The following is a 14405-nucleotide window of genomic DNA, read 5'->3' on the forward strand; positions in this document are numbered from 1 at the left end:
AGTATATAAAGACATTTCCTAAACCCAGTGAATGAACATGACACAAGTGTCCAATTCTACCTTCTTTCCACAGAATATTTTGGTACCTCACAGTCCATGTGCTTCCGGGAAGTTATGGAGTAGTAGACATTGTACTGGACATACACAAACCTTAGCTCTGCCACACTTGGTCCCAGTTCCCTTAAACAGGTCATTTGATCTTTTTGGACCTTAGTTTTTTGTTTGTTTGTTTGTTTTTTTCCATAGTATGGAGTCAAGAGAGTTTGGATTAGATTTTCATTAAAGTCTCTTCTATATGTAGCAGTCTACAATTCAGTGAATTATGCAGAATTATGAATATTTTATAATCTATTAGCAATATAGATATCTACCACAGTGATAAGACAATAATCATCATAAGATTTAGAGCTGAAAAGTAACTTGGAGTTAATTTAGTACAATGCCTTCTTTACAAATGAGACAAGCAAGGCTCAAAGAGGTGGTGATTTGTGCTTCACAGATAGAACAGAGACAAGAACTCATGACTCCTTACTATAAATCTTTTCTGCTGCCTGTGGCTAACATTTTAATATGAATGTATCTAGAATTTTGAAGAAACTTAAGAGTGAAAATAGTAATTATTGGCCAGAACATTGAGCCTTTTTACTGCAAATGGCCACTGTTCTTGTGGATTGCTGATAGGAGCCATGAAAATGGTTTAAGGACACTGAACTATAGACCAAAGAGTCTTATTTCCATGTTGAGCAAGCTAGATAAAATTATAAAAAGGAGTAGAATCACAGAACAGTTAAGGATAATCTTTTTGAGGCAGGGATTTTGTAGCTACATGATTTCTCCTAAGAAAAAGTCTATTAAATCCTTTAAGTAGATAATGGATGCATAATATATTTAGTCATTTAAAATTTTTTAAACAAATTTCTGTACCAAAAATTGTTCTATTGAAAAAAAATTGAATCATAATCCTTTTATGAGAATCTAGCTCTGATCAATGCCTCACTATAACTTGGTGTTTAACAGGGGTTTTAAAAGGCCATGCTAACAGAGTTCAGGTTTTGATAGGTTCTCCTTCAATGGAAAGTCTTTGAATATGTTTCTAATAGCAAACCTGTATTAGTTAACTGTTTAAGGACTAGCCTAGTTAAATTCACAGAGTTAATCACAAATAATTGGGTCACTAGGACAAGAAATTCCCTGGCTATGGCCAGAATCATTGTAATGTAATGGGCCTTGATTGTATATGTTGTACTGCTTCTGCAGTGAGAGTTGGGGGAGTAGAAGAAAATGAAGCTCAAGATGCTTAAAATCAGTTTGTAGGCTGCATATTTTAAATTTAATTCTTAGCGCTCTAAATGTGATCTTTGTTCAGTGAACAAACTGGACCACATCAATATCAATACTTTCCCTGAAAACAGAAGACATAAGATGTTATACTTCGATGAAAAGATGGCTCACCCATAAGCAACAAGAAATATCATTTCATGAGTGGCATGCTTACTCGTCTTGCCTTGCATTGTTCACAGTGAATATAAGCAAAATAACATGAGAATAACTGAAGTTTTTATATACCACATATTGTATATTGAAGAGGACAAAGACAGAGAAATTCTGTGAAAGTTCGAATGAGGTTCTTCATTTACTTTGAATCCTAGGTGATGAATATCAACACAGGAGGCAATAGGGGAAAATGTTAGAAAATGCAAAAATTCTTGACACCTCCTCACCAGTGCTGCATTGACACTTTGGAGCCCCTCTTATCTTAATTGATTAGTGATTCCCTCCCTAGGACTACCACTTTAGGTAGAACTCTCAACTGTGTTTCACCTCACACTTGTACTGTCTTTTTCAGTTGTATTATTTATGTGCTATTTTTTGCCTTCCACTTTCCCTTTATGTATTATTATCTTTTGTTAGAGTAAAAGCTCTTTGAAGGTAGGGACTGTTGGGTTTGCTTTTTTTTGTCTCCCCAGCCTTCAGCATAGTATCTAGCACCTTGTGAAGTATTCAAAATATTTTTATCTCTTCAAGGGCAGGGACTATCTTTTACCTTTAGTTGTACCCCCAGTGCTTAGCACTGTGTCTGAAACATAACAGATGCTTAATAAATGCTTAATGACTGATTACCTGGAAGATACCTGCCAGTATATTATGAATGATTGCTTCAGGAAAAAGTCAAAAGAAACTAAACATAATTACCATCAAAAAAAATCACAAAGTAGTGCTGATTTTCACCAGACAGAAAATAATTGGTACCTGATGTGGGAATTATTTATGAATCAGCTATTTGTGTGCATACTATTGATTAATTAGTACAAAAGTAAAAATACTGAACTAGAAGAAAGAGTAAACATAAGAAACAATATAACTTACAGTGGTGAGGGCAGCTAGATGGCACAGTGGGTAAAGCACCAGCCCTGAAGTCAGGAGGACCTGAGTTCAAATTCGGCCTCAGACACTTAATTCTTTCTAGTTGTGTGACCCTGGGCAGGTCACTTAACCCCATTTGCCTCAGGGGAGCGTAAATTTACAGTAGTTCCAACCAGACATGTTTTAAATGGTTTTTTGATGCCTTTAAGTGGGAAATTGATATCTTACAACTGTAACTAATTTAAAGTAGTCATCACAAGGAGTCCATAAAAAAGATAAAAATGACCAACAGTCCACTTGTCAAGCAAAGAGATCCTGCAATTAAAAGCAGGACCATTTTAGAAGAAAAACCTATAAAGGTTGATTATTTAATATTATAAATAGTAAAAAGTAGTGAAGGAGAAAAAAATGTTTGCACAAAAATTACCATACCACCAGATTCAGATCATTTCAGGACATTTATATCTGAAACTGTGGAAGGAGAGCAAGAAATAGACAAAAAAAAAAACAGAATAAATCTATACCATTTATATCATATAAGAAATGGAAATAGTTTAATATTCTCCCCTTTCCCTTCTTCTCCCTCCCCTACTCTCCCTTTTTAAAAAACAATTATGGGAGTGATTTTCTACATATCTCAGAGGTAGAGATACCAAACATTTGGGAAGGATAAGGGACAGTATTATTGATAGCAAAGAATGTGATTGAAAAGACAGTAGCTATTATTGACTCATCTGCCTTGTCCTCATTTCTACAAAGTATATTTTAAGAATGGTCTACACAGACATTAAGCTTATCTTTGATAAAGGAAATAGACAAAACTCCACAAATATATATCTGTACAATCAGAATTGTTGACTGAAAGGTTCAGCAGTATAAGCTATTAATGCATGTGTGATTAGGAAAAAAAAAATTGACTCAACAGACCAAAAAGCAATAAACATTCTACAAGGTATCTTATGCACATGACCATGCAGTATTCCTTGCTAAAGCTAGCCACAGATGTAACTTTTTTCAGTGAAGCATCAAACAGGAAGATATGTATTTATTTGCCACATGCTGGATCTGGTAGAGTCCAAATGGGAAAAAATGGTATAGTCCTTTAGATGTTTTTAGTTATGAATGATAGTGTTCTGACTAAATATATTTTGACATTGTAAATGGGTAATTAACAGTAGGAAGAAGGTCCATATAGATCAGCTTCTGTTGCAGAATGTGATAATTTAGCCCATAATCCTGAATTCCTGTTGTTGCAATCTTCAGGAGGAAGATGGATTTTTTCTCTGCTTCTAAGTTTTGGGTCCACGGCTTTGTATATTGACTCACTGCTTCTTTCCTTTTTATATATTCTTACTCAACAGAGTGACTTCATATTATTTAACCACAGCTACTTCTCAGCTGTAGTCTTTACTTAACCAATTCTGATTAGAAGTGACATTCTTCCCATTCCCTCAATCCAACTTAACCTGCCAGTGTTTGTGCTTTAAAAATTGTTACTAGTACAGAGAAGAAACTTTTAAAAATCATCTTTAGTGGAATCATCTACAAAGAAGCACCTAGTATCCAAAAATTGTATGAACAGGGTTTAAAAACACAAATATTTATAGCCATTAGCAAAGTAAACCGGTACCAAATTTAGTGTGCACTAGGTTTTATTGTTCTTTCTTTTTAAGTAGATTTATCTTTAATCTGATTTACTGTTTTGAGTCTCCGAACCTGCAATTCATTTGTTTACCCAAAAAATAAAATGAAAAGTCCTCAGTCATTCCCCATAGCTTGCTCTTATGAATGGAGATATTTGTTACCACTTAATATTGGACTTTGTTAATATTTTTTCCCTTTAGTAACATCGTGAGTCCAATAATCAAGTGCATAAAAAAATTCATCCCTAACTATAGGAGGTTGCTTCAGTAGCTTCTGTAAAAACAAACAAGCCAAAAAACTAAACTATTATAGATATTCCCACTTCTACAGGACTTGGGAGAAAAGCATGAATGAAATTTTGTCTTGTTGTTCTAGCAATATGAGTATGCGAAGATTGGTCAGTTTGATTTGCCAGGCATCCTTTAAATGTTTATCCCTTGTAAGACTCTGGAAGTTGAAAATAGATAATAACGAGGTGCTTGCCCTCAAGGCGCTTACATTCTGCTAGGGAATACAATATTTATATAAAGAATAGATACAAAGTAATTCAAAGGAAAAAGTGCTAATACCCAGAGATCACACAAAAGATCCTGTAGTAGGTGATGTATAAACAGCCTTTTGAAGGAAGCTAGGGATTTTAAAAGGTAGAAGTAAAAAGAGAATGCATTTTAGATAAAGGAGAATACTAGTGCAGAGCCATGGAGGCAAGAGATAGAATCTCATGAATGGGAAATAGCTAGTGAACCAATTTTACTATAAAGGGATAAAATGAACTAAGACAGAACTTGTATTGTGGAGAACATAAACGCCAGCTTGGGAATTTTATATTTTCACTAAAGGCATAAAGGAGCCATTGATGGTTTTTTTTTTTTTTTTTTTTTTTTTGAGTGGGAGGTGACATAGATCTATGTTTTAGGGATAGCAATCTGGCAATTTTGTGGAGAGACTAAAGACAAACAGACCAATTAAGAGATTGTTGTAGTAGTCCAGGAGAGAGATGATGAAAATCTAAATTAGGGTAAAAGTTGTGTGAGTAGAAGAAAGTAATGCAATATGTAAAGATTTGGCAGTTGATTAAATAGAAGAATTGAGAGGGAGATAATAACTCAAGTTGTGAATCTAAATGACTTAAAGTATTATGGTCCCATTTGTCAGCCAACAAGCATTTATTAAGTGATTGTTGCATGCCAGGTGCTGTGCTGGGCACTAGTGAAGCAAAGCAAAAACTGTTAACAGAACTACCCTCAGGGAGTTACATCTTAATCAGGAGAGCTAGTAGATCCGTAAGTATGTACAAGAAAATTTCAGCGAGGAAAATACTATCCATATGGGAGTATGAAGTAAGGTATTTAAGCTGAGCATTGAAGGGCACAAAGAATAAGATTCTTAAGAAGTGAAGGTAAGGAGAAATTCTTTACAAGTGTGGGAGATCCTTTGTGTATAATCACAGGAAATAAAATACCATATATGAAGAACAGCAAGAAGGCTACACAAAAGAATTCAAGAAGGTAAATAATGGGTACTATTTTTTTGGAATGGTAGGTTGAAGCCAGGTTTTGAGAGTCTTTAAATAAACCAAATAAATGAATTTGTATTTACTAAAGCAATATTTTGCTCAATCCTGTACTTTGGAGGAATGTCATTTTGACAGTTATGGAAATAAAATTAACAGGATTTAATTTATTGGCTGAGTCAAATGGTGGAGATTGAGGAGCCAAGTCTGACTTAACATTTCATTCTGCTAAACCTGTTTCTTTACCTGTAAAGTGGGAAGTCTGTTGTTTTGAAATTGCTTGGAAACTATGAAGTCCTGCACTGTCAAATGAATTGACATTAATTAGTACTATTACGCTCCCATCCCTCTCCCATATGTAGAGTGTTGCTTTTATGTAATAAATGAACAGAAAAAAATTTTCATTTCTCCCTTTTTTTCTGGATTCTCCTTAATTATTGAGTCAACCTGTTTCTTCTCTCTCCTCCTTTCTCCTTAATCTCTCTCGGCCTGTTTTCTTATCTGTTAAAATGTGGGAATTGAATTATATGAACTTGCACATTCTTTCTAGCTCTTTATTTTCTCTTCTGCCCACTTAGTCGATTTTTAAAAATCATAGTACCTAGGCCCTTTGCCATCATCAACATAGTAAACCTAATGACTTTTCATTTTGGCAGTCTCAAGTTCATCTTGTGTTCATGAATGTTTTATTGATACTGATTCCCTCCTTGTACACCTAGGTATCTTTACCTACCAGCTCTTAGTTACTGACCAAAATCTGACACAAAGGGTTTTATCCCAAATATCTACTACTGAAGAGACTAACTCTGTAGTCAGTATAGACTATAAAATCACTCAAAGGTTATTGACTTGATAAGCTTGGAAACCTGAGTAGTCTTGTGCTAAAAACTGTATGTCCCAACAAACATGCAAAACTCTTGGGAGGGGAAGAGTGCATGGATTCTGTTATACAGTAGTTATGGACATTTTGAAGATTTGGCAATGAAAATATTTCACAGAGGAACAATTTACTGGAGTGGTTGCAACTGTCCCTTGATGACCCACTCTGTCTCCTGTTTGTTTGGATTTTCCTCAACTTTCCTAACACTTCTGACATCTTGTTTTCTAGTTTCTCCTATTGTCTACTAAATCCAATACTCAGCCTAGTCTATAAACCTGGGCTCCTACTAGCTCCGTTGGCATGATGATTCTACTCTTTGACTCTATTTTGAACCCTTAGTTTCAAGATATTATTGAGTTGTTTCATTTGTGTCTGACTCTTCATGACCCCATTTAGGATTACAAGTATTGAACCCAGTTGACTAAATAGGGCACCTTTATACTCACCTTTTATCATCTGAAAGAGTAACTGCATGACAGCAGCTTCAAGAGTGCCTTGGATGCTAAATCTTAAAAGATCATGAAAGCCATGTCTATGTTATCAAGCTTATGTCAGTGGTCAGAAAAGGAACAGAAGATCATTAGGCAAATGTATTTGGGTAAAAATCCAAATTGTAAGACAAATTTCTTTTCTCAATTTACACCAGAAAAGGATCCTAGAAACCTTATTTAAAATACTTTTCCTTGAAGATAGAAAACCAACACATCTTAGAGATCACTAATAGGAATATTAGAAAGAAAACATTCTCCCTTTGTAAACATCTGGGATGCCATTCACAATTTGAGATTTTGCACTTTAAGAATAGGATGAAAATAGGTAATATAAATAAAAAAGATGTCCAAAACTTGAGGACAGATTAAAAACCAATATTTTTCATCCTGGATAGAGAAGGAAAACATAAGTCTATAAAATAATATTATGAACTCAAATATATATTTGTTCTCTAAATCATGGAATATCAAGCTTGAAATTTGAGAGAAGAAAGTTAACCAAATAAAGTAGTCTTACTTAAACACAATTATCATTATTTTCCCCAGTTACATTTAACAAACTTCTTTTTTGAGTGGATTCTATATATGTATTTTTTAAAATATTTTCTTATGAATCATTTTGAGAGAGAAAAACAAAAGGGAAAAACTATGAGAAAAAAATAAAAAAGAAAAAAATGAGCATAGCTATAGCATGTATTGATTTATGTTTGGTCTCCACAGTTCTCTCTGAATTTGGATGGAAGCATCCAAAGTTTATTGGAATTAACCTTGGATCACTGAATCGCTGAGAAGAATCAGATCTGTCATAATTGATCATAATACAATCTTATTGTTACTATGTGCAATGTTTTCCTGGTTCTGCTTGTTTCACCCAGCATCAGTTTATGTAAATCTTTCTAGGCTTTTCTGAAGTCAGCTTTTGGAACTTCTTTTCAATATAATATGGTATAATAAAAGAATTCTGGACTTGGAGGCCAGGGACCTAGGTTTGAATCTCAACACCAATAATTACTAGCTGAATATCCATGGTTAAATAACTTTTCTCTGAACCTTAGTTCCTTAACCTATAAAGAACTTTACCTACTCACATTATTGTTGGGAGAAAAGAAAAGCCATTTTTAATTTTTAGAACAATTTAGAAATTTGAGTTGCAATAATAATTATTACTCCTGGGAGGAAGATAAAAGTCAAAAATGCAAACAAACAAACAAAAAAAAAACCAGAAAGGTTTGCAGAAAATTAATGAGTGGTAGTATGTCTCTTCTTTAGCATTAAGGAGAATTTCTTTGCTTTATCACATTTACTTTTGGTTCTTCATGATCAAGACAGCCTACTATAGTGAAGAGAGTACAGACCTTGGAGGCATTAGACTCAAATTATGGTGTTGGTTCCACCACTTAAGAGATGAATAACCTTGAAAAAGTCCATTAATCTCAAGGCTTAACTTTTTTCCTCTGTAAAGTAAGCATCTTTATACTATCTCCCTCATGGGATTATTGAGGAAATTGCTTCATAAACAATATTGGCTATAAATTTGTGTAAAAATTATTAGAAAAATTCTGAGTTCACTGTACAGATATTTACATATTTTTGTGTTCTCACATCTGGAATAGCATAGCTCAAGGAAATAGGATTAAGCCTCATAGAGGTGTGTACTCACGTGTTTACATTCTAACATTTTCTAGAACAAGTACCACTAAACAGGTTTCTGGGACAAGTACTAATCAAAATCTCAGGTGAAGCATTGGGGGTCCAATTATAGCTTCATTCTTCTATGAAATTCCATAACTACTAGTATGTAAGTCCAGAAATATTGAAAGCAACTGTCAGAAGAACATTTTACTTTCAGCTTTTATGTTTTAAATGGATAACCTCAGATTTCCTGTAAATTTCTTGTAAACCTGTCTTGAAAGACTTGGAGTCTAGAATCATGTTAAGGCCATGGTTGGGACAACCCAGGGTGTTTCGTATTTTGAAATCAAAATTGGAAGATTTTTCTATTTCTGAATGGTTAGGCTTTTGCTACATGTTTTCTTGAATAAATGAAAGTAATCCATGCTTTTCTCTCCTCTTCCTTTTTCTGTGTCATTAATTAATGCAGGTAATCCATGACTTCCTATTCTCCTTGAAGGAAAGCCCTGAGAAGTTTCAGATTGAGGCCAACTTCCCCCGACGGGTGCTGCCCTGCCTTCCTTCAGAGGAGTGGCCCAACCCCCCCACGCTGCAGGAGGCCGGACTCAGCCATACGGAAGTGCTTTTTGTTCAGGACCTTACAGACGATTGACGCTTTTGCCCTCAGCCCCATACCCTCTATCCCCAAAAGAAAACAAAATGAAAAAAAGAGAAATTCATATTATTATAATACAATATTTTTTTTAAAAGACTGCTGCATCCTAAGAGGGCAGGGGTGGGGGGGACTGGGGATCAGAAACCATGCTGCCTGTATCAACCACAACCTTTGTGGTTCATGAGAGAGGGAACCAGCAAGTGCGTCTGTTCTACAATCCCACTGCTTCCCTCCTGCCTGTGTACCAAGCCCCTGCTTTCCATTCACAGGGAGGGATACAAGAGAGAATGCCTCTTCTGATCGACCCATAACCCTTTTGGTGGGATGGGACACTCCCTCACCTGTTCTCATTCTTTATAGCTTTTATAGAAAAATAATAAAACCACCAACAACCAACTATATCCCAACGTCTACTGAAGAATTGCTCCTCTTGCCTCTATGGAGAGGAGATTAAGGGAAGAGAAGGGACAGACAGAGGTGTTTCTTCAACTTCTACTATATAAAAAAAAATTTTTTTTTTGTGTTGCTTTGTAATGACCAAAGGAATGGGGCTGGCATTTTTTCCCTTGATTTTATTTGCTAAAGAGCCAATCTTTACCAGATAAATTTTTGTCCTGGGTTTCTTAGCCTACATAGTGTAATAAAGACTCCATGGGTTGGTTTGTGTTGATGCCCACTCTTGTTCTCCACAGCTCTGCAGAGAGGCTGTTTTAGTCTATGTTCTTGTACTTAGAGCCCACTCCCATGCATACACTGTTGAGTGTGAATCAGTGGGTGAACTCTGTGGCCCACTCAGGATCTATGTAGTACCACACACACTACCAGTACACAAGTGTAACTTTTTAAGAGGTCTCAATCAGATGATTTGGAGTTTGGAGTCTGAACCAAAGGATGTTAGCTTTCCTTTCTTGTTACTATACGGGAATCCTCACTCCTACTTCCTCCTGTCTCATTCTCTTTTCCATTCCTTTTTCCCCAGAGATTTCTGGTTACAGGGTTGAGCCTTCAGAGAAATAGGAATTACCCTGTTTGTGTGTATGTGTGTTGCAGTGTGACTTTATTGTTATTTTTTAAGTACAAAAGAAATAAAAGCCTTGAAGGGAACCTGGGCAGGAATTACATGCCTAGCATGGAAGGCATGTATATTTCTCCTGTAGATGCTTGCTTGAGGCAAGAAATTTTATTTTTGTCCCTTGAATGTTGTTGGAGTCATAGGGCCCTTGGACCAGAGACAACAGGCTTTTTGTGTTAAATACCTGAAGCTCTAGGTCAGGGTTGAGTTAATGATAGTGAGAATCTAATTTAGGTCACTGAGACCAGTGTGAGCTGATGGGTGACCCAAAATATTCTGTAGTGAAATTAATGGTTACTGTGGGTAGAGATGCAACCTACTGAGACTGCAGGCCCCAGCATGCTATGGGCCCAAGATATTCAGATCAAGATAGGACTTAATTTGTTGGACTTACAGACTCCAGAAGCTGCATCTCTTATTTAACTTTAAGGCAGCTATTTTATGCTCCACATTATCAGTGTTCATTTCATCCCTTTCATCAGGGATGTCATCAGTGGGAGCAGAGTACGGGACCACTGGAGAGTCACCAGGAGTTCTGTGAATAGCTCATTGTCTTTGGCATATGCAACCAAATCTGATTTATCAACTCTGGTAGAGTTAAAATGTTTCCCTGGACTTCTATTACTTTCCAGCCTAGTTTTCTATGATTTCAAGACTGGTTTAAAAGAACAAACTATAAGCATATATCTTAAAAGCTGTCTTCACAGTGACTTTTAGAAACACAAACCAAGTTCTTCATTCAACCCTGTATGAAGTCTGTTAATATCAGACTAGATAGGAGATAATTTTCAATTTAATCTTGAGCCAGCCTCCCTGCTTGGAGTATATAGGTATCTTTTCAGCAGGACATGGAAGGTTAGGTTAGTAAATATCTTAAAATTCTGATGTTTTTCAGATGATAATGTTAATGCAGAGATGAAGCCTATTTGATCTCATTTTTTTTTTTCTTTATTAAACCTCTGACTTTGTTTAGACTGCTCCCCTTCTGTCTCTCTTGCTTTTTGATAGCTATGTGATTGGGTGAAGGCGATTGGGTTGGAATTCAGGACCTTTATAGAGTCACTATTTTTGGGAACTTTGCCTTGTTTTGCTTTTGGCTTAAGGAAACTACCTGAATCCTGTCCCCTTTTTCAAATTGAGGTCAACTCTTGTTCTACTGTTTTTAGGCAGTTTCCTTCCCTTGAGTTTTGCATGTGATGCCAATACAATATTACTGAAGTAGAACTCGGGGTATAGGGAGTGGAGGCCGTAATTATTACAAGGGAATGCTGAACAGTGTCCACATAATCTCTGGGATCTTTGAGCAGTTGTTTACAAGAGTCAAACAGCAGCTGAGGGGGGAGGAGAATAAAGTTCAATTCAGGTCTAAAGTACTCTCAATTTTGAGGTTGCCGATCCAGCCGAACCACCATTGCAACATGACCAAGCAGAGATACCTGAAGTCTTTTGGATTTGTGCAACCTAACATTCAGCCTTCCAAGCCTTTATTTCCACATCTGCAGAATATCTGCAACAGATTTCTTTCTCTCTCCATGTTTGAACCAGGTCAGAAATTGATGAGATAACAGCGGATAATCTTTTAAAACTAAAAAACACCCATCAAATTCAAGAACCCCTAAAAAGAACTTGGAACCTTCAACTGAGCAGTCATTATGAAAATTGCAAATGGTGCCAAGGCCCAAGAAAAAGCTGCAGAAAGTGACCAAGCAGGGATTGAAACCCCTGAATGCAGAATTAATGGAATGGAGTGTTGCCATCTTGTGCTCAAACAAGAGGCCTCACTTTACACCTTTTTTTATTATTATTAAAAGACTTGTGAGGAATGCAGCAATGGGAAACCTATCCTGAAAAGGATGTAATGACCCTACCTATATACTGCACCTGAATAGTTATGTGGTCATTTACTGAATAAATCTAGTGTACTTAAAATTTTTTTCATAAAGTTTACATTGTATTGTAGGTTAACATTAAATGTTTTATAACAAAGTGCACAAGTAGCAATGGATCCTTCTGTCTGGGAGGGAAGGGACTGAGAAGTGATAGATGTGTTCCTTTTGGGGGGAGGAGGTGGCAGATTAGATAAGAGCTCAGAAGTTTTCAGACTGGTATAGTAGATTTGGATTCAGGGTATATGAGTTTGTTCTTGGCTCTTCCACCATCCTGATGGCCTTTGGAAAATCATTTTCCCTTTGCATGTTTCACTTTCCTTCTGTTGTCAAATGAGGGGATTTTAGATCAGTTCATCTCTAAGGACTTTTCATCTTTAAATCCTATGCAACCTATGAAGGATGTTCCCTACTGAAACAGTGCCTTCAAAAATTTTCATCTGTTCCTTGAATCATTTCCAATAATAATGAATTTCATTTATTTCTTTTTAATGAGCTCTTCGATGGGATGTGGTTTGTGTAGATTAGCACCTAGAATATATCAAATGAAAACTTGAACTTCACTCCCATTTCTGAAATTAAAATCTGAACTTAATTCCCCTACTTTGTTACCCATTTCTATTCCTTGTGATGATCAATGAATGCTATCTGCTGCTAGAATAGGAACATTTTCTTACAGAGGAGTTTTCTCTTTGTTTTGAGATGAATTTGATAGTAATCTCTGGCAAGAATTCACTGCCCATGACCAAACTCTTCGCACCTGCCTTGACTTTCTGAGAATAGTTAAAAAGAAAAGAAAAAAAAAATTTGCTGCTTTGCCTGGTACCCTTTTATTGCCTCTCATGCCAATAGCCCTGTGCAAGAAATTTACATGACTGAATCTGAGCTAACCTTTCCCATTGATACATTGAAAAGATCTGGGACTCTGACATTTTCTGTTTGTGTAAATCAAAACAGCTACCCCGGCATTTATCAGCATAAGAGATTAATTTACAAAATAGGTCAAGTATTTAGACATTTTAACCCAATATAAAAGCAATTCAATAATCATTTTGGCATTTTGGATTCAATGTTTGACATCACTAATTTGCAAATTTACAAATTAATTTACAAATTATGCTCTCTAGAGCAGTTTCTTAACCTTGGGTTGTGAATCCCTTTGACATTTTGATGTGAAGCCTTTGAATCCCTATGCTTTAAAACGCATAAAGTAAAAATACTTAATATTATAAAGAAAACCAAGAGTTAGTGAAATCAAAATGTTTTTTTCTAATCAAATTCATGTACTCTTTGGGAAAACTACAGGATAACTGGTTCCCCCTGAAAATTGAGTTGCCATCAGGTAATAGGTTGGCACAGGTCTAGATGAATAAGTTGAAGAAAAAAAGCAAAATTCCTGACTAGACTTGGAAAGAAAAAAAGTATAGTATAAATGCTGGTGAAACATTTACCACTTATATTTGTTACTCAGTACTCACAAGATCCATCATTTTTATTACTGTGGCTAATGTCCAGATAGAAACACATTCATGCTATCCAAGGTACTTGCTGTGGGCAAAAATAATCATTACTTGATGACTAGCCTTGGTGATGAGCTTCTCTGCACTGCAGTAGTTTGGTACTTTGGTTAAGCTCCAAGTCTTTTCATCTTGGTGTGGAACCTTCTGCTGGAATGACTTCTAACTACTTAATTACCTCCACTCCACAATGAGACATTGAAGTAGAACTTTAAGGGAGGATGTTTGTATGTTAACTGTAAGGGAAAAAAAATATGAGATTGGAAGAAATAGTAATCAATAAATAGATGTTGTTGCATGTTTACTTGTTACTCTGCTTAATGTATTTTACTTTTGAGTCCCCAAATAGTTCTATCTACTACCATAGGAAATAGTTCTACCCTGGTCCTACCTACTCGTCTTATTTCCTTGTGCAGAGAAGTTGATCCTGGGTGTTTGAAGCCTATACCAACAAAGAAAGTTCTAGAAGGTAAGTCCTACAAAACTTGGAAGGGCTCTCAAATAGTGTACTTATATGAGGCTCATCACCAGGTTTATTACCAGGTAACTTTTTGCCATAGCAATTCAGGAAAATACTGCCTTTTTAAAGAGTGAAAACAGTAATTCTATGCTGATAAAATTATGCATCTTTTTGAGTATTGAAGTCATTGGTAAATGTAGGTGAATAAGTAGTAATATAGGCAATTTGAGCAGTATTTGTACCATATTGCTAGCTCTTAACCTTTTTAAAAAACAACTTAGCTTTTTCATT

General features: G+C 35.8%; 1 protein-coding gene across 5 annotated transcripts in view; it reads left to right on the forward strand.

Moving 5' to 3' along the window:
* The window catches only part of FAF2 (Fas associated factor family member 2), a 78236-nt gene extending 64266 nt beyond the window's left edge, over positions 1-13970 (forward strand). For 4 of the 5 annotated variants that reach the window (XM_003756865.4, XM_031953723.1, XM_031953725.1 and 1 more), the window contains one exon: positions 8994-13970. In XM_003756865.4, the coding sequence (XP_003756913.3) occupies positions 8994-9176 (183 nt within the window). In that variant the 3' untranslated portion in view covers positions 9177-13970. The remainder of the gene's footprint in view (positions 1-8993) is intronic. The other variant, XM_031953724.1, reaches the window with a different exon arrangement.
* The last annotated feature ends 435 nt before the right edge of the window (positions 13971-14405 follow it).

The sequence above is a fragment of the Sarcophilus harrisii genome, chromosome 2, assembly GCF_902635505.1.
Source record: "Sarcophilus harrisii chromosome 2, mSarHar1.11, whole genome shotgun sequence".
Classification (NCBI taxonomy): domain Eukaryota; kingdom Metazoa; phylum Chordata; class Mammalia; order Dasyuromorphia; family Dasyuridae; genus Sarcophilus; species Sarcophilus harrisii.